The 20697-nt window shown below is 48.7% G+C and overlaps 1 protein-coding gene across 1 annotated transcript in view; it reads left to right on the top strand.

The window, feature by feature from the left end:
* Window positions 1-478: 478 nt before the first annotated feature.
* The window catches only part of Ccdc12 (coiled-coil domain containing 12), a 50419-nt gene continuing 30200 nt past the window's right edge, over window positions 479-20697 (top strand). Inside the window, 1 exon segment of the mRNA NM_001108783.1 lies at window positions 479-632. Within this exon segment, the coding sequence (NP_001102253.1) occupies window positions 537-632 (96 nt within the window). The 5' untranslated portion in view covers window positions 479-536.

Below are 20697 nucleotides of genomic sequence, written 5' to 3' on the forward strand. Positions count from 1 at the left end.
AAGGAAGATTTCTGGGTGTTTGTCTGGTAGTGAAGCTTTAAGGCATGGTTATTTTACGTGACCCAGACTGAACCCGAACCCACAATTCTGATGCCTCAGGCTCTGAAGTGCTGGAATTACAAACGTGCACCACCTCACCGGGCTCAGGGAGTGTTTCTCAAGGCATTCGCTCTTGAAAAATCGGCACAAGTGGATAAGAATGGGTAAGCATTCCAAGAGGGCAATCAGGAGAGGTGGGTGGTGGTTAGGCAAAACCAGAGCAATCGACTCACTCTATTCTCTTCCTCTCAGGTCTGATTCTACTTGCTTTCCACAAGTAAGTGTCGGACAAATCGAACCTTAACGCCTTTTTTCCCCCAACCCAGCTCACTTGCTGTACAGGTTGCTCCAGATCAAGGGGGCGTAGCCTTCTGTAGCAACTCAGCATTGATTGGATCTCAGGGTTTCATTGTCTCCCTTGGATTGGCCGAAAGACCTTCTTCTACTCACTGAGCCTGCGCGAGGCAGGAGCGAAAAGGAGGGGGGCCTCTGAAAAGATGGCGGCTGCTCCTGCCGGTGTGGGCCGCCTCGAGGAAGAGGCGCTGCGACGGAAAGAACGACTAAAAGCTCTCCGGGAGAAAACTGGGCGCAAGGTGAGGAACATGGAGAGATGCGGGTATGGCGGCCAGTGCTTTGGGTCAGTGGGAAGGTGGAGGACTACTAGGGAACCACTACAGCGAAAGTGCGCGTGCGCGGGAGAGTGGCGCATGCGCAGTAGGACGACGCTGAAGTCTGCTGCTGAGATAGGCTCGTTTCTTAAGACTGGGGGCGGACCTTGCTCCTGCGCTTTAGGAAGTTTTGTTTTGTGCGACAGCCTAGGTACTTCATCCTTGGTAGTTGTTGCAAGGCCGGCTTTTAACTTTACATGTTTGTTGGCTTCGGCGGCGTTTGTTTGTTTGTTTGTTTGTTTGTTTGTTTGTTTGTTTAACGTTTTTGATTGGTCCCATTGGCCCGGCCTTCCGACTCCTGCCACCAGGGCTCCCCTAGGGTAAGACAGCTAGTGACTTTTCTGTAGACGTGCAGCTGGAGGTGATCCAGCAAAAGTCCAAAAGATGTCTGGGTGGACTGCAGGGAAAGAAAGCTGCCTTTTCTTTCCCTTCTTGTCTTGCTAGTCGTCTTAGTTCCAGATTCGGAAGCACTTTTCCTTAGCCACCGAGATACGGCCATCTCTACTTGCTGATCTTTCCAAAGTAATGAAATTCACTACTTGTGTGCAGACTTTGGCCGTGTCACTCGACACGGTGAGACTTGGGGACAAATTATTTTATGTTCTTTTTTCTTTTTTTTTTTTGGTTCTTTTTTTCGGAGCTGGGGACCGAACCCAGGGCCTTGCGCTTCTTAGGCAAGCGCTCTACCGCTGAGCTAAGTCCCCAACCCCTTATTTTATGTTCTTAAGCCTGTTTTTTGTTTTTTTGTTTTTTGTTATTTGTTTTCACTTCTCCACCAGAGGAGTATGACACATTAACTTTCCGTGGTTATTTTGAAGTGTAAAAGGGAAAATCAGTAATTAAGACTTGTTCCACCACGCCCGACCTGCAGTAAGTTTTGAAATTAGTCTAAGTCCTGTAAGTCCTGTAACTTAGTTCCTTCTCAAGCTTTTTTTTTTTTTTTTTTTTTTGCCCTTTTTTGGCTATTGAGGTCCCTTCAAGATTGCACGAGAAGCTGGACTTCGTTGGCTCTGTTGTTATGTAGGCAAAAACGGTGTCCCTCATTCAACAAAAACAGATTTGCCAGAGGTGGGGGAAATTGGAGACTCCACTTTCGACTTAATAAACAAAAATGAGATTGGTCAGTCTTGGTTGGCTTTTGTTTGTTTTACTTTCGGAATGGCTGCCTACTGTATATACCTTGTAGTACACTGTGAGAAAGCGAAAGGGAAGTGAGAGTTTGCCAAGCAGGCTTCTGCTTTTGTTGGCAGCCGGTGAGATCCATTAGATAATCATCCTCCTGCAGCCCAAACCCAGGGACACTCGGGCTGGGCTCTTACCCCCATCTGTCATCCTCTGTGTTAGTTTGAGGCAGGTTCTCTCCAGAGCTTGTGATTTGTTTGCTTTGAGTAGGCTGGCTGTCAACAAGCCCTGTAGGTCTTCCTGCCTCTGCCTCCCCTGTCCTGGGATTAAGGCTCGTTCCACCATGCCCAGCTAGCAGTGAGTGTTGGAGTTCATCTAAATGCTGTAACTTAGTTCCTTCTCCAGATTGTTTTGGCTATTGAGGTTCCCTTAAGATTCCATATGAAGCTAGGGGCGGTGGTGCATGGTCGTTATCTCAGCACTTGAGAGGCTCAGGCACATTGAAAGGAGCCCCGTCTCAAAAGAGCAAAACAAAAAAGATTCCATCTGAATTTTGGAATGAGTTTTCCCTTTTATGTAAAGCACATTGTCAAGATTTTTGTAGGGATTGCCTTGGACCTGTAAGCCATTTGGGATGATGTCATCATTTTAAATGTGTTAAATGCACTAGTCCTGTTTAGGCCTTTTGTTTTTTTGTTTTTTTTTTTTTTTTTCAGAGCTGGGGACCGAACCCAGGGCCTTGCGCTTCCTAGGTAAGCGCTCTACCACTGAGCTAAATCCCCAGCCCCTAGGCCTTTTGTTTTTGAGATAGTAGACCAGTCATCATACTCACCAAGCAACAGAAGGCCTTGAATTTCTAGTCTTGCCTCCAACCTCCTAACACTGGGATTATGAGCATGACCCACCATGGGTTTTATATTTATATATTTATAAAGAGAGCTGGGGACTTTTTAAATGTGTGCTGGAATTTACCACTGAAGTAGTGTGGCTTACCTTTCCTTTGGCCAGGAGGAGCATGTGTCGGCGGATCTGTTTACTACTGTATTGGGTTCTTACACCTCTGCCTCCCTCCCAACCCTATCCCACTCTTATCCCTTCCATTCCCTCAACACTAGGTAGGAGAGAGAGAAGGTTAGAGGGAAGGGATGTAGACATATTTCAGCCAACAAAGTAGACTACTTCCTGCTGATTACGGGCTTTGAGTTCCTTGGGGCTATCTTTGCTGTCAGGATATCTCCAGATCTCCCACTTCTTCTCGCCTCTTTGCTCATGACCAGTTGACACACTACAGCAACAGGAACCCAGCGCAGCTGCCAGCCCTCTCAAGGCTCTCTCGTGTCTACCATTTCCAGAGTCCAGAATTAAACTATCTGTAGCTGGCAAAAACCATGCCCCTACTAGAGCATGAGGCAAATCACAATCACCTGCTTCGAAGCAGCCTCTCATCCCACACCTGGGAGTAAAACAAAAACATGTATTCACATAACTGGAATTTGAAAGAAACCAAAACTCTCACTGCAAGCGTGTACTACTGTTTGTGTGGATTTGAGTGTACAGGTGTGTCTGGACCCGTGTACATGTGGAGGCCAGATGTCAGCATTCGGTGTCTGTCTTGATTCCATTCCACCTTACTTTTGTGTGTGTGCATGTGCACGTTGTGATGCTCATGGAGGCCAGAGGTTGGCATCAGATGTGAGATAGGGTCAGAAATGGTGATACCTGCTGGCCGGCCAGCAAGCTACAGGGAGTCCCCTGGCTCTGCTACCTCTGCACTTGAGCTGCAGATGTTGCAACCGTGCTCAGCTTCTTTGTCGGTATGTGAGTTCTGGGCTCTGAGCTCAGGTTCTCTCCTGCTGGCAGAGCATGCATTTGACTGGCTGAGCCATTTCCCCAGCCCTCCCTGCTCTTCTCCCTGTTATTATTCTCACTCAGTCTAAAATTCATCACTTAGGTTAGGCTGGTGGCCAGTGAGCTCGCAAGGACACTGTCGAGGTCTGCCTCCCTCACTGTTGAGGTTACAGATGTATGTCACCAGGGGGTGGGGATTTAGCTCAGTGGTAGAGTGCTTGCCTAGCATGCCCAAGGCCCTGGGTTCGGTCCCCAGCTCCGGAAAAAAACAAAAACAAAAAAAATACCCCCCCCCATAAAAACAGATGTGTGTCACCTGACTTTTAAATGGTGTCGTGGGTGCTAGGAGTCTCAGAACTCAGGTCTTCATTCCTGCATGGCAGGTACTTTACTGAGTGACCCATATTCCTGGTCCCACTTTTTTTTTTTTTAACTCTTGTTATGCTGAGATGAAACCCAGGGTCTTAAGAGTGTTAATCCCTGGGTTGATGTGTTATTCATTTACTTACGAGGTGTGAAACTATTCCACTTTTTTTGTTTGTTTGTTTGTTTCTTCACGAGTCAGTCCAGTTTGTGTTTTTCTGTGACTGTTCATTTTCATTTCATCTAGATCATCCAGTTCTCTGACACACTGATTGCTATTTAATTGGGCTAACTTTTCACAGTTATGGTCTCAGAAAGCTTTGGGCATAATTCTAGAAAGTTTGCATATGGGAATTGCTTCTGCATTAGACTGGAGAGCTCACTATTGGTTCTTGGGATTTCCTCTCATTCCCTTTAAGAAGTAGGGGCTTGAAAGACAGCTCAGCAGTTAAGAACACCGTCTGCTTGTACAGATGACCCAGGCTCAGCTCTCAGCACCCACACGGCTCCTCACAATTGTCTATCACTCCAGTTCAAGAGGCTCCAACGCCCTCTTCTGGCCTCCACAGAGGTACATGGTACATGGACTGCAGGCAGGCAAACACTCACAAACATAAAATGAAAAAGGAGTAAATCTAAAAATAAAGTAGAAGTAACTGTAAAGTTCCCTCTTGAATAGAGGGTTTTGCCTTTTCCTGATTTCTTTCCCTATCCGTGAACTCTCTGGTGTAGGTGGAGGGTGTTGGTTTTTTGAGACAGGATGTATGTGTCCTTGGCTAGCCTGGAACTCATACAGATTTGCCTGCCTCTTCCAACCAAGTGCTGAGATTAAAAGGTGTGTGACAACAGGCAGGACACTTTCTATAGGCTCTTAATTTTGTCCCCACCCCCACCCCTAGGCCTTTTCCTCATTAGCAAAGCAAAGCACACATTTTTTTTCTTGATTTTTTTTTTTTTTCAGTTTGCAGGATAACATGTTAGGTTGGATTCCAAACAGGTCACTGGAGCTGGCAGTGCATTCCTTTGGCAGGAAAATATACCAAGCTTACCTTTCACAGGCTTCGGGCACTGCAGTGGAGCTGTGGGGAAAGCAGCCTCATGCAGTCACCGTCTGTTTTTCTGGGGAGACAAACACCAAGTACACTACATCTAGTGTTAGGTGCAGATAGCCCTGTCAAGGAAAGGAGGAGAGGGAGCTGGGATTTCCTGGAGTCTCTGTCTGTCTGTAGCTCTCACAGTTTCATTTATTACTGGGAGCAACAGCACTTTGAGGGTTAACTGGGCGAAGGTATCACCAGAGCAGCTTATCTTCTCTGCTCTTGATGACAGTCGATAAGGCAGCAGAGGAAGGAAGGCCTCACTGTTAGTTCATGGGGCAGCTGAAGCCATTTGCCCAAGACCACGTGACTAAGACCAATGGAGCAGCAGAGGAAGGAGAGACCCTGAGAACAGATGACAGCTCTCTTTTGTTTGGTTGGTTTTGTTTTGTTGTTTGTTTTTCAAGACAGGGTTTTTCTGTGTAGCCCTGGCTGTCCTGGAACTCACTCTGTAGACCAGGCTGGCCTGGAACTCACAGAGATCCACCTGCCTCTGCCCCCTTAATGCCGGGATTAAAGGGATGTCCCACCATTGCCTGGCTGACGATGATTCTTTGACACTCGGACTTTATTTATTTTTTGTGGCATTGATGATCAAATTTAGATCCTCAAGCCAGTTAAACATTCACCACAATGCTCTCCCACTAAGACAGAGTCTTGTTAAACTGGCTTTGGACTCATTCTGCAATCCAGACAAACCTTTTGAATTCGTAATCCTCCTGCCTCAGCCTCCTGAGTAGCTGGGATTCCAGGTCTGTGCCACTGCAGTTGCTGGTGCCCCTCCTCCTCCTCCTCCTTCTCCTCCTCCTCGAGTGATTTGAGGTGTTTGCTGAGGTGAGAGACGTGTGAGAGTGGCTTTGGAAGCTCCTTCCTACATAAATGCTTCTTGTGTGGTGCTGGGGATGGAGCTCAGCTCTAATGCATTCCAGCGGTATCCTCCACCACTGAGCCACACTCCTAAAATTAAAATATAATTTTAAATTATATTTCACATTTTGAATTTATGTCATTTCCCAAATTACCCGTGTGTGCTATGATCTTCCTCTCATGGTGCTAGGCACTACAAGACATGACTTGTTCCAGCCAGGCTTCTGCTGTTAGATGGCTGCAGTGAATTTGTGTTTTTACAGCAACCACCACACTGCTGCCACTAATGCCAGCTAACCTGTGGCTCACCGCTCCCAGCCAAAGGGAAAGGGCAGGTTGAGTCAGGAGGCCTTACTCCTATGGCTTGCACACAGCAGTTGCTCTCAGGTCCACAGCAGTGAGGCATGCAGAAAACAACTGGCTAGAAAAACCATGCAAAGTGTGCCTGCTACGGAGCGGTGAAGAGGTTCATCACCCCAGGCCTGGCACTGTGGTACTCAGTGAAATGTGATGCTGTAGAAGTTGAGTGAGCTGATCTACAAACTCCCAGCACCTGGTGTAAGAAATCATTCAGGACTTCAAACTGATTCGTACTTCCTGAGTGTAACTATTGGTGTTTTGCAGATAAAATGGAGGAGGTGAGGGCTGTCTGGCTGAGCCTTTGAAGATATCAGCCTCTGCTGCCTGTTTAAACCTCTAACTATTATGCCAACAGATACCCAGCTACCACACAGGCAGAGAACAGGCTTAAGAATCCACAGTAGGGACTGAGATGGCTCGGGAGTTAGGAGCCCCTGCTGCTCTTGCAGAGGACCTGGGTTTGGTTTTCAGCACCCACGGGCTGGCTAGCAGCCATCTATAACTTGAAGTTCAAGGGCTTCTTACCTGAGGGCACCAGACAAGTATGGTGTACGTACATGCAGGCAAAATGCTCAAATGAATAAAATAAATTTTAAAAAGAGAGGGCAATGGTCTACCACAGCTTCTCTCTTCCTTTCTTTCACATTTCTCGTGTGTGTGTCTGTGTGTCTGTGTGCAGGGTTGTGTAGTCCTCACGAGTGTTTTCAGAGCTTTTGCCCACTTCTGCAGAAACACTGCACCCGTTAGGCTGTAACCACCGTCTCCTCCGCTGCAGCTCCAGCTTGCTTTCCCTGAATACCCTTGCTCAAGATCCTTCATTCAGATGGTGTCTGTCCTGTTGTGTTTGCCTGCTTTGCTTTGCATGAGTACAAACTTTCTTCTTTTAAGTATTATTAGGATGGCGATAAGGAGGTCAGAGAGCAACTGTGGAATCAGTTCTCTTCCCCCACCTTTATGTGGGACCCAGGAATCAAACTCTAGTCATCTCTAACCCATATTGCAAACCCAGTAGGCACAAATTCTCAGTGTTCAAGTATCAAGCATCAGGACCTTCTTTCTTTTTAAGGCTAAGTATAGCACATGTGGTGGTTTGTATATGCTTGGCCCAGGGAGTGGCACTGTTAGGAGGTGTGGCCTTGTTGGAGTGGGTGTGTCACTGTGGGTGTGGGCTTAAAGACCCTCATCCTAGCTGCCTGGAAATCAGTCTTCTCTTAGCTGCCTTCAGATGAAGATGTAGAACCCTCAACTCCTCCTACACCATGCCTGCCTGGATGCTGCCGTGCTCCTGCCTTGATGACACTGGACTGAACCTCTGAACCTGTAAGCTAGCCCTGATTAAATAAATGTCATCCTTGTAAGATTTGCCTTGGCCTTGGTTTCTGTTCCCAGCAGTAAAGCCCTAACTAAGACAGCACACCCTGGACATGCACGTGCGTTTCCTGGGTTTCTGTTACTGAGGATTGAAGCCATGCGCAGCTTGAGCTCTGCCCAGGTTTCACCCCCACTGACTTATTATGCATTTATCCAGCAAGGGACACCTTTTGTCTGTCGATTGTGTATGGCTCTCGCTCTTGTGGATACATACCCAGGAGTGCAGTTGCTGTATTAGTCACTCATTCTGGGTTGTCGTTTGTTGTCCTTGCTGTTGTTTTTTAAAGGGGGTCTGGGTATGGAGTCTAGGTTGGCCTTAAACTTAGCTATTGTATTGTGGCCCAGGCAGACTTCAGACTCAAGAGCTCCTGCCCCAGCCACCCAAGTACTGGGATCCTAGGCACGTTGTGCTTTCTATTTGATTTTTTTTTTTTTTTTTTTTGGTTCTTTTTTTCGGAGCTGGGGACCGAACCCAGGGCCTTGCGCTTCCTAGGCAAGCGCTCTACCACTGAGCTAAATCCCCAACCCCTCCCTAGGTCTTCTTTCTGTGGTGTCCTTTGGTCATGTCCTCTGATGTTCAAAAGTTCCCGAGTTTGGGGCACTCTAAGTCGCCTGTTTTTAATTACGTTCCCTGTGTGTTTGCTGCCGTGCTCATCCAGGTTCTGTTTGTTCTTTAATTTGTTTTATGTGTATGAGCGTTTTATCCACATGTGTGTCTGCATCATGTCTGGGCCTGGGGTCGCTAGAGTCAGTGAAAGCATCAGATCCCCTAGGCCTGGAGTTACGGGTGAGCCAACATATTGGTGCTAGGAATTGAACCAGGATCCTCTGGAAGAGTCGCCAGTGCTCTGGACTGCACCGCCATCTCTTCAACCTGGGTTTTTTTGTTTGATTGCTTGTTTTCATTTTTGAGACATAATTTCATTACATAGCCCGGATTAGCCTGGCCTGGTATTCATGATGCTTTTATCTTGTGTAGCACAGGCTACCCCAATTGCTATGACATGATGAAAGGAGAGAACCACCTTGAATTTGTAATCTTTCTACCTCAACTTCCCAAGTCCTGAGATTACAAATGTGGACTACTACATACCTGACTTCTCTTTTGTTTATCGTCTTTTAAATATTGTTTGTTGGGGGGCTGTTGTGGTTATTTTATTTTAAATCTGTGTGTGTGTCTGTGCCTGTGTGTCTGTGTGTGTTTACACGCGTGTCAACTCACTAGTGGAAGGTCAAAGAACAGCTTTTGAGATGTGGTTCTCTCCTTTCATCATGTGGATCCCAGAAACCTCAGGCTTGGTAGGAAATAATTTTATTCTCTGTACTCCTGGGCTTCTTCTCTGAAGTTCTTAAGTGACATTTTCCCACCTTGCTCTCTGTGTGGTACGTGTCTGTCACTGAGCTACACTCTCAGGCCTGGTGTGATTTTTTTTTTTTTTAAATTAGGATGAATGCTTGGGGGAAGGGGAGTAGAATTAATATGCCTTTCCAGTTTTGTACTACTCAGTCTTTAACATACTGGAGGCAGTGCTCTGTTAGCTAAATTCTACTGTGTATAACACAGTGTCTGCCTAGCAAGTTTAGTAGATCCTTAGTAAAGTCAGTTTATTATACCCAGTTTCTCCTGTGTCTGAAGAAGGAGTGTCTAATTACTTTGAGTTGGTTTTCCAGCCCACAGTGGCTTCTTGTACTACAGGGTAAGTGGGGATACTGGGAGGAAGTGTGGACTTTCTGCTGTCTACAGATAAGACCCCAGGAGGCCCTCCCTAGGGAGGAAGTGTGCCATATTGTTCGTTTCAGCCCTGTGATATGACAGTAGCCTCTATGAAGCTAAGCACTTTTCTTCTCCTATACCTGCCAGTGGGAGCACTTTGACCTTTACAGCTGTCCTTGATGGCCCCCAGAAGTTGGTGGCAGGTCCTCTGTGGGCTCCTCCTGGGTGGATTGGTTTCTCCTATTGTTTTGTCACCCACCCCAAGTATAAGCTCCTAAGAGTGGTATTCAGTTAGAAGCAGTCCTTAGGTTGTGGGCAGTGAAGACAGACAAGACTTGGAATCACATTGTTTCTGTGTACTGGGAACACAGGTCTGTGTAGGAGACACACAGCTTTCTAAGTTTACAAAACACTTACTGGTGAGCCAACCTGCTGTGACAGGTCTGTGAGAGACACAGCACAAGAGGCTCAGGCTGGGTCCTGGAGGGGAAATGATGGTGCCTGGAATCTAGGGCCTGCAAGTCCTGTGGGGAGGTAGATGCTGTTGAGGTCACAGTGCTGCCCAAAGCAGTGTTGTATGGTCAGCCAGCCCTGGTGGGCAGCTGGAAAGTCCAAGCACAGTGTACTCTGTACTCCTGGGCTTAGTGTCGGGAAGTCAAGTTGGGTCTGAGGCAGCTTCATGGAAAGAAGCTTGCGTTGAGCCATGGGGTGGGAGGTGAGCATGGGGTGGGAGGTGAGCCAGGAGGTGGGAGGTGAGCCACTGGGTGGGAGGTGAGCATGGGGTGGGAGGTGAGCCACTGGGTGGGAGGTGAGCATGGAGTGGGAGGTGAGCATGGGTTGGGAGGTGAGCATGGGGTGGGAGGTGAGCCATGGTCATCAGGGGGGCTGAAGGAAGAGTCTTCCAAGGAGCAGTTCAGAGGTGGGGACATTCAGGGGCACAGAGATGGCAGCAGAGACACTGTGGAGGATTTGATAGCGAGTGCTTTGCAGTGATTGAGGCAGGGATACAGTTTGCCCCGAAAGTGCAGGGTGATTGGTGACCTAATCCTGCTGCAGCCAGGATCCATGATTTCCAACTGGAGAGCAGCTATCCTGGCTTCTTTCCTTTGTTGTAGTTGAACCTTTTTTTTTTCATCTCTTCTCTCCTTTGTTTCTTTTTTCTTCTGTTTTGTTTTGGCATTCTTCCAGAAGTTTCCATCTAAATGGGTAGGTGAGCAGTTTCAAGACCGTGTGGATGGATCTCTTTAGTGCGTCCAGCAGGGCCGTATGAGGTCACTTTGTCCTCTTTTGACCCCTCTCTTCCTTAGTGTCCAAATGTAGTCACTGTAAAAGTGGTTGACTTGGCATAAACCCCATGACTGTTGTTGGCTTCTGGAGTATTGGGTCAGAACCTGTTGTCTTTTGCTTCCGTGACAAGGACAGAGAGATCAGTGGTGTTCCACCTACCTTTAGGGGTTGGATATGACCTTGGAGACAAGAGCTGATTGACAGCTTGTAGTCTCATCCATAGCTCCTGGACTGGCAGCTGTAGGGACTGGAGAGGTCTGTGCAGTAGAACTTTATGTAGTTATGATTATCTGTATCTTTACTATTCTGACCCATAGCCACAACTTCCACATAGCTCTTAGCCCTTGACATGTGGCTAGTGTGAAACTCAGTTGTAGATAACTATTCTTAAGTGGCCACCTGCAGCTCTGGGTGCCTCATCAAACAGCACAGCTCTGAGGCCCTAACCCTTACATAAAGACCATATTTCTACCTGAATCCCCTTTACTAGGATTTGAGGGAAGATAGTAAGTAGAAGCCCAGAGAACCCCCAGGCCGCAGGAGATTTGAGCTGAAGTGTCCATCTTCATGGCGACAACCTCCAGCAGATGACAGTCTCATGCCTCCTGTGTGTGCACCCCGACAATGGAGTGCTGTGGCTCTGAGCTGCACACTTAGGACACACAGCACAGAGAGGGGACAGCACTGGGGTAGAAAGCACCTTCTGACCTATGGGGAGCAAGGTGGGACCATGGCCAGTGTGTCTGGATGTGAGAGGAGCAGGAGGGACAGCGATAAGAGAGGACAGGGAGTACAGGACAGCATGTGCTGTGTGCAGGGCACATTGCTCCACGTCCTGCCTGTGCCTCAGCTTGATGTCTCTGTCCCCATCCTATATGGCCATAGCCTCAGGCCCAAAAGCCTGGTTGCAAAGACAGCCCGCCCCAACCCCTGAGTTGACAACCTCTTGCATATTGGCAGTCATAACATTTGCGTAGCCATTTAAGGCAACATCGCACCTTGTATTCAGTCCTAGAGTTAGATGTTAGTTCACTCCTGTTTACCAGACCAGGAAGTCTAAGGCCTAATGAACCTGTCCCAGGGACGCTTTGACATTGCTTTCCCTGTGTTGCGCCTTAGAACCTGGCCTCATTTCTTCATTTCTCACCTCCAGTGCTTAGGGCTCTGCAGTCCCCGTGAAGGAACCTCCTGTCCTTTGATCAGAGACTGTTGTCAGACTGCCTGGTGTAGCCCAGGCCTGGTGGTGTGACGGAGATAGCATGGGTATCTGTGCCAGGCATATCTGGCTTAAACCTCAGCTCCGAGATCTTGAGCAAATCTTTAAAGCTTTGCCCACCCTCCACCCCATTATCTGTAGAATTGAGATGTGGCTTCTGCCTTCATTGGTAGCTTCGTGATAAGAAACAACGAAAGCTACAAGTGTCTGGCACAGGGCCTCTCATAAACAATGTATGGTTTTTTTTTTTTCCTTATCTTCTTGAAGGGAGGGAGGTCCAGGTAGTCCTCTAGCCCTCTTTGCTAGGTGCTGGTTGGTAGAGCCAGCCTTGCTGTGGTGGAAACAAAGAGGTCACTCTCCAGACTTTGACTTTACTCATCTTTGATTTAGTCCCTTGAAGGTAGAGTTCATTTTGAGAGTCACATGTGAATTAGGGAGAAAGTAAAGGGCTGGAGACATGGCTCAGTGGTTAAGAATAAGTTCTGCTCTTACAGAAAGCCCAAGTTCCATTCTCAAAACCCACATTGGTGGTTCACACCTGCCTGTAACTCTGGTTCTGGGGCATCTGGCAGCTTCTGACCTCCATGGGTACTGCACACATACGCACATACTTTCCCAAGCACACACACAATGTAAAAGAGAAAGGAAAGGAAAGGAACATGTAGCATGGTGGTATCTCATCTTTGTTCTTGCTGAGTCTGTCCTTTTCTGTGAGGTTCTCAGACCTGAGATGAAGAAGACAGAGAACTGTGGGTATCAGGCTTGTGGATCCATCAGCACCTCTTGAGGCAGCATTGATAGTTTGGATGAGTCACCTTTCCAAGGGTGTACATGTGTGAAAGCAAAGCACTGGATGGGCTGACTCAGGTCAGTCCAACCTGTGTGTCAGGATCATCGGGGAGACATTTGCAGCTCTTCCCTGGCCCTTCTTCCAACCTCTGTTCTGGTCTGGCGCATACCCTGGACACCTCTCTGATAGCTCCCTGGCATTCTGTTACTGGAAGGAAGATAGCTTCTTTCTCTGGAACAGTAGTGCCCATCCTCACAGCAGCCATAACCAACTGCAGGCTAGACATTGTATTATAATGCAAACCAGACAGACTGCCCACCGCAAGGGTTTCAGTGAGTGGTTATACAGTCAACAGGGAAGACGATAATATCAGACTCAGGGCAACTGGCCATATTGTGAGAAAGATTGCATACTGTTTCCAGGCTTTAGAGATCCTCTGACTCTGCGGTAGGGGTGGGTGTGGGCCAAGCAGGGAACCTCTCAGGATAAGCAAGAACTAACCCGGTGTCTCTGAAGTCCCTGAAAGGCTGGGGTTGTAGCTCAGTTGGTAGAGAGCACATGTCCAGCACAAAGTCCTGAATGCAGTCTGAAGTGCCACATAAATCAGCTGTGGTAGCCCACTCCTAATCCCAGCACTGGGGAGGTAGAGGCAGGAGGGTCAGATAGAGGGATGGTGCATACATGAGTGCCGTAGGGGCAGGTGAGGCCTGGGAATGGATTGGCAGAACATGGTGGTAGGGGAGCTTGGTCCTTGGGTGTTTTCTGAGAGTATATGGGAAGAGAAGTGCCCAGGCTCTGGAGGTTCAGTATAGCACAGAGGTTAGAGCTTTGCTGGCCGCAGCCTGTGAGAGCCACTGGTTCTCTCAGGACAGGTAGGACCATGCTGAGGTGAGACCCTTATAAGCTGACTCTGGGTTTGCATGGTGTGGCGATGGCAGAGGCCTCCTAGGTTCATCTGTCTCCGGCTCTCCACTCATTACATGCGAGCTGTCTCCGGCTCTCCACTCATTACATGCGAGCTGTCTCCGGCTCTCCACTCATTACATGCGAGCTGTCTCCGACTCTCCACTCATTACATGCGAGCTGTCTCCGGCTCTCCACTCATTACATGCGAGCTGTCTCCGGCTCTCCACTCATTACATGTGAGCTGTTGGGTGTTTAGTTCATTTATTCATTTATGGGCCTGGGCAGTGAGACGGATCTTGTTTGTAGTTCTAGCCCAGGCTGGCCTCACAAGCAGGCTGGTCCTCCTGCATGAGCCATCGTGCCTTTGTGTGAGCTGGTGCTGTTTGGGATTTCCGGTTAGAGGGACTGGAACATGTGCTATTCCCAAGGTTTCTGGTGTTGCTATACAGCTGTCTCGTCCAGCCTGGCCTCACACTCAAGATCATTCTGTCTCAGCCTCCCACATGTTGGGCTTATAGGTGTGTACTGCCACACCCACTTTATTCCCAGCCTGGTACATTAGTGTGCAGGCAAACATGTACACGTGGTCATATAGGAAGGGATGTAATTATAAGTCACAGAATATAGGGTGGATTCTGCCAGACAGCTCAAAATGGCAGCACACACTCCATCAGCAGTGGGAGACTTCCCTCGGATACCTGAGGTAATAGGTCTCTTTCATGGTAGCTGTGAGGGACGAAGTAAAATGGGATCCTTTTTCCTTTGTGATTAAACGGTAAAGTATCTTTCCATGTGTTTGCGTGGTGGGCTTGATGAGTCTTTTCTCTCTAGCCAACCTCCTTCTCCAGACAAGGTCTTACTGCATCGTCCTGGCTGGCTTAACACTCACTGTGTAGACTTGGCTAGCTGTGAGCTTGAGGGATCCCTGGCTCTGCCCTCCTAGTGCAGTCCATATAGGTATGCACTACTACACTGGCTTCCCTCCCCCTTTCACCTGGCAACTTTCCCTACTGATTCTAGAAATGAGGGGCAGGGTGTTCTGAGGGTTTGGGCCCAGGACCTCTGGCATACGGGGCATACTGGGCATACGGGGCATACTGGGCATACGGGCATACGGGCATACGGGGCATATGGGCATACGGGCATGCAACTAAACACTCTGCCCTGGGCACTGTCTTCAGCTGACAGGAACTAGACAGGAATTCTTTCTTTTTTTTTTTAAGATTGAGTTTTCTTATTTGTTAATTATGTATAGCTGGATGTGTGCACGTGAGTGCAGGTGCCTACAGAGGCCAGCGATGTTGCTCCCTGGAGTCACAGGCAGATACGAGATGTTGTGGGTGCTGGGAACCAAACTTGGGTCCTCTGGAAGATCAACAAGTGCTCTAAATCACTGAGCTGTCTCCCCAGGCCCTGATTTCTAGGAATTCTTTTGAGTCCTTAGCTTTATATGTACATATGGATGTGTGTGTGTGTGTGTGTGTGTGTGTGTGTGTGTGTGTGTGTGTGCAGCTCAATATATAGACCAGCCTGGCTTTAATCATTAGAGATCACCCTGCCTCTGCCTCCCAAGTTCTGGAATTATAAGCCTGTACAACCACACTGGGTTAAATAGGCTTTTTTTTTCCCCTTTGAGATAAAATCTCATGCAATCCAGGCTTCCTCCTCTGAATCCTAAAGATAACCTTGAATTTCTAATCCTCCTGCCTCTGCCTCCTGAGTTCTGGGCTTATAGGTGTGGATCAATATACCCAGTATATACAGAGCTGTATATTCGTGTGCTGGGCAAGTACTACCAGCCGAGCTCGACCTGCGGCCCCTGTTTCTCAGGTCTTAATGGCATGTGTGTGTCTTTATGTAGCTGGAGGTCAGCCTTGAAACAGACTCTCACTGGGACCTGGAGCTCCCTGATTAGGCTGGCCTGGCTAGCCAGTTAGCTCCAGTGACCTGGCCGTCTGCCTAACACAGACCTGGAGCATGCCTGTCGTCATAGCACTCACAGCGCGGCAGGAGTCGTCTTCCTCAGCCACACAGCTAAGTCAAAGCCAGCCTGAGCTACATGAAATCTTGTCTCTAAAAACTGAAGTGCACTTTATATAATTAACTTATTATTTCCATGTAGCATCTTGGGCTTCTGGAGAATGCGTCTCCACAACAAGCAGCTGTGACTACCCCAGATCCCAGCTCATTCTTAAGTCAAGTTTGCATGGAATACAGCAGTGTGTACTCCAGCCCCCCACCCCCACGCATCGCGTCTGTACCTCACACTTCCCCAGCCCAGCCACTGTAAACCCCAACTCCCTACACAGTGCTGTCACTCAGCACCTCCCCCACCATACTCATACCCTGACTACCACTAATATCCCCACAGTTACCCTACCCCACACTTCCACATCCAAATACATCCCTAGCACACACACACAAATCCCCATGGATACGGCCTCCATACTCCTCCTAAGTAACTGAGAGGGCCTGGCCTGGTGGTCAGCTCACTGTGTCTGTTTTGTGAGACTCTCCACTGGCTTCAGAGCCTCACCTTTGATCCTGGTGCCCTAGCCTCTCTGAGTTTTGTTTTGGGAGGAAGCAACAGCTTGTACTCTTGAAAGAATTCCAAGAAGAAGAAGAATTGTTTGAGTGCCAAACCCCTGGGGGAGTAAGTTCTGATCCTGGGCTCAGAAGAGCTGTTTTGTGTAGTGAGACGCTGCTGGGATTGGACAGAGCGCGCTTGTCCTTCAGACACGTCCAGTCCTGGAGTTTTTAGGGCAGGTCAGTGGCTGGGCTCCCCACACTGGGCCAAGCTTTCCCGTCCTGGGTCCTCTTTCCATAGGAAGTGAGAGCATGTGCTGAGGTCTCTCTTGTAAGGCTCGCTGCCAGTGGGGCCTGGGAGATGTCATCACGTTTATTATTAAGTGCTTCTGTGCACTGCAGCTGGGGATCAAGGTCAGGGAGGCTCACCCTTACCTCAAGCAAGGGGCAGCTGAGCCCCACACACTAACCTAATACTCTACCCAGTGCTGCGTCCTGGAGGGAGGGTGGCGCTCACATGCAGCAGCTACATGGAGGTGGAAGCTTCTAGACCAGTAAGGGCACATGTACCCCAGGTGCGCCCCACCTTTTCTCGTCAATTGGCCTACAGGTCTTGTCCTGTTCTGGGGTCATTGTCCTAGGCTGCATAACTCATCCTTGGCCAGGGACTAGAAGATGCCTGAGGGACTAAATGGAAGGCCTGGAAGAGAAAGAAGGACTTTAGGCTGATGAGGGTCCATGTGGTTGCTGGGGATTGAACTCAGGTCCTCTGGAAGAGCAGTCAGTGCTCTTAACCACTGAGCCATCTCTCCAGCCTCTGGGGGGCGGGGGGGGGGGATACGTTGTGTGTGTGCGTGCGTGCATGGCAGTGCACAGCCTACAGGATTCAGTTCTCCCTTCATATGGGATTAAACACAGGCTCGACATAAGCACCTTTGCCCACTGGCCCTTTTTTTTTTTTTTTTTTTTTTTTTGTGCGGTAGGAGACTGGTTGATGTGCAGGTTGGCCGCAAACCTTTTGAACTCCTGATCCTCCTGCCTGCTGAGACTACAGATGTGTGCCATCGAGCCTGGCCTTAAATGGAGAAGCCTGTCAGGTGACCTGGGGATGAGTATAGGAGGGTGCCACTATGAAGACAAATGCAAGTGTGGCCCTCGGCTGTCTCCATCTCTGGGGCTGGTGCCTTTTGCTTCGATGCCTGTGGGCCAGCCACAGTGTAGGGCAGTCAGATGACAGACATGTCCTCATGTCTCCTTCCTTCAGAGTTTGCTGTCACTCTGCAGTTAAAGGAATTGCAACTCTGAAAAACCAAACACTCCCCCAGGGTCCCACGGTAGACCGAGCTGTATTTCCAGGGTCCCACGGTAGACCGAGCTGTATTTCCAGGGTCCCATGGTAGACCGAGCTGTGTCCGTCCTCTTGTGGCCTGGCCCAGCTTTCTCCGCCTCTCTGCCGAGCACATGGCTCAGGTAAGGATTACAGACCTCCTTAGGTGTCCCCCACAAATAAATGTGCCAGTTCTGACTTGTGCTTCAGTGCCTTTAATTAGGATTTTATCACTTGTAAATCACACCAAAGAGGAGACAGCTGTCTTCCTGTCTCAGACTGTGACACTGAGAAGCAGCTGATCAGACCAGAGGTTAAAATAGCTTACAGTCTAATAAGAGATCCAGAGCAACCTCCTCCTTGCCTGGGCATTGATGCGAATTTTGCTTTTCAAACTCTGGGTTCTGAGAGTGTTCTCGCTGCAGTCCATCTTCCGACTTGTCACAGGGTTGATTTGGCTGACCTGGCTAACTACTTGGGAGTCCCCTTGCTCCTGGAGCACATCTACTATGCTTCAGTGAAGGGTATATAGGCATCCATGGCCCTCCCCCATCCCGTGATCTCCAGACAAGCTCAGAAACTGGGGTGCCTGGTGTTGGGGCCTGCTTTGCACCTGGTTCTGTGTTAGCACAGAGGGAATGGGGAGCAATGACCCGCAGGCTGGATGCAGGCCAACTTGGAGAGCAGACTGGGGTCACAGAGCACTGTACTGTCCTCCATTTGTGAAGTTGGGTCTAGACATAGACGGTGCCCTTCCCACATCATTAGGTCAGTGACCATATACAGCCAAACACTTCACTCCAAGCAACAGAAACCAGTGCTGGCTGATTTTAAATGAGAACCAAGTATTGTGTATATTTGTTTAGAGTTTTATGTTTTACTGACCATCGTGACATCCGCCTTTTAACCTAGCACTCAGGAGACAGAGGCAGACAGAGCTCTGTGAGTTCAAGACCAGCCTGGTTTACAGAGTGAGTTCCAGGCTGACTAGGGCTGCACAGTGAGACTTTATCTTTAAAGGGGGGATGGGGTCACTGTGTAGTCTTGCTCACTATGTGGTCTGCAGCTCACTAGTAGACCAGGCTGGCCTTGAACTTGAAGTCACAGTGATCTGCCTGCCTCTGCTTCAGTTTTATTTTTCAGTTCTGTGTATTCCGTGTTGCTGTGTGGGGGTGTACATGTGCGTGCAGTTGCCCTCCAAGTCAAAAAGGGCATCAGTTCCTCCAGAGCTGGAATTATAGCTGATTCGGGTGCTGAGAACCAAGTCAGGTCCTTCGGAAGCAGTGTGAACTCCACCACTGAACCGTCTTTCCAGGTCCAGTGAGTGTCTAAAATGAGAGTTGCCATGGACATCTGTAATCCCAGTATCCTCAGTAGCACAGGTTAGTCTCCAACTCTTACCACTGAGGGTGACCTTGACTTCCTGATCCTCCTGCCTCTGCCTTCCAAGTGCGTTACAGACACTTGGCCACCATTTCCAACTCTTGGAATCAATTTTGAATCCATTTTGTTGCCACCGGAGAGGTGTTGAGCCCTCCCTCTAGAGTATCATCCCCAGGTCTCAGTCCTGTATGGTTTATAGGATCAACAGCCAGTATCATATTCCTACTGCAAAGTCTGCGAGGAAAGTGGGTGTGGCCGTGTCAGGCTTGGTCGTGTGCAGTGGGCCACTACTCCCTGCTCCATGTGGTGGTGAGGTAGATGGAAGTGAGACCTCAAGTCTAACCTGGTTTCTGCCCTTCTCTTGCTGTGTATTCTGTCTGAACCTACTGTAGCCCTTTAGACATTACATCACTCACGTGGTTTCTTGCTTTCTTCTTGTTCTGTGTGCTGTGTTCAGAGCTCATTGTGGTGACCACAGTAGCCCTTAGACAGTTGGCCACTTCCTCTTCTGGTTGAGCTTCTTGAAGAGTTCTGACTTGGGCTTCCCAGCTAGTGTGCTAGAGTTAGGTCCTGAGACTAGGTGAGCCATTAAGCATGCTGGCTCCTAGATCTTGCTGGAAAGCTTCTAATTCGGTAGGTGCTATTTATCATAGTCCTCCTGGCCGATAAGTCCAGTTTTTCTTGAGCTAGATAATAGTTGAGGCCTTTGCAGCATCACAAGTTAGTGTTGTGTTTTCACTTGGTCTAAGAATGGGCTGTGCTTGTAACTCTCCTGTTGCTTATACAGAAAAGAGACCTAAGCAGTGGCCATTTGAGATTCTGAAAGAGTGACACAGTTGGGACACATCAGTAAACAGGCTGACACAGCTTTTGTTTGCTGTGAGTTATGAGTTAAGAACTAGGTGTCTTAGCTGTCCTGAACCAGGTTGTTTGGATGGGATGAGGCCGGATCCCAGATATGAACAGGGCCTACAGAGGTTCGTGTGAAAGTGAAGCATGAACAGATATGCCAGCAGTTAAAAGGCCCAGACAGACGGACTCTGAGACCTCCCTCTGCTATCCTTGAGAGACTCTCCTAACCCACATTGAGCTTGTTACTTAAGTGGCTTCAACAGTGACCTTTGTCCTTTCTTTCCTGACTCTTGTTAAATGCTCTTCATAAATACCATCCTTTACATGGTTGCCACACGGCTGTCTTTCCTCTTCAGCTGACCTCTGCATCCTGTCCAGCAGGCCTGCCCACCCTCCTGTTCCTCTGCCTGGATGTAGGACTCAGTCTTATCTACCTTCCTGGGCCGACTTGCCATGCCTGCTGGTTCCAGGAGGCTGCCGGCTTCATCCTCTCTGGGTCCTACCATACCAGCCCATGTGGCAATTATACACTTACTGTCTCCTCAGCTGCCCCAGCTCCCTGAAGGCAGCAACTTCACCTCAGTTCCCGTCACCCTTGCCAGATGACAAGGCTCAGGCACATGGGTTTGCAAGTTGGCTGGGCTGAGATTTTTCTTCTAGAAAAGCAGACTTGCCTTTTGGACAAATCCAATGGTTATTTAAAAGCCTGCAGGCCAAAGTGACTGAAAGGCCAGCCCAGCGGGGCAAACGTGACTTGCTTTTCCCGTCTCCATTCCTTCTCCTTACTGAACTGTTAGGTTACATTCCTAAAGCTAGCCATCAAGGCCTGTTCCCTTATTTGGCCACTTCTTCCCCCAAAGCTGACCACCAAGCTCCAGCTATGGAAGTACTGAAGTCTAGCAATCACAGCCCCATCATTGCCGCCCTAATTAACCTGTCCAATCAAAATTAAGACACCTCA

This window comes from Rattus norvegicus, chromosome 8 (genome assembly GCF_021556685.1).
Source record: "Rattus norvegicus strain SHRSP/BbbUtx chromosome 8, alternate assembly SHRSP_T2T, whole genome shotgun sequence".
Classification (NCBI taxonomy): Eukaryota; Metazoa; Chordata; class Mammalia; order Rodentia; family Muridae; genus Rattus; species Rattus norvegicus.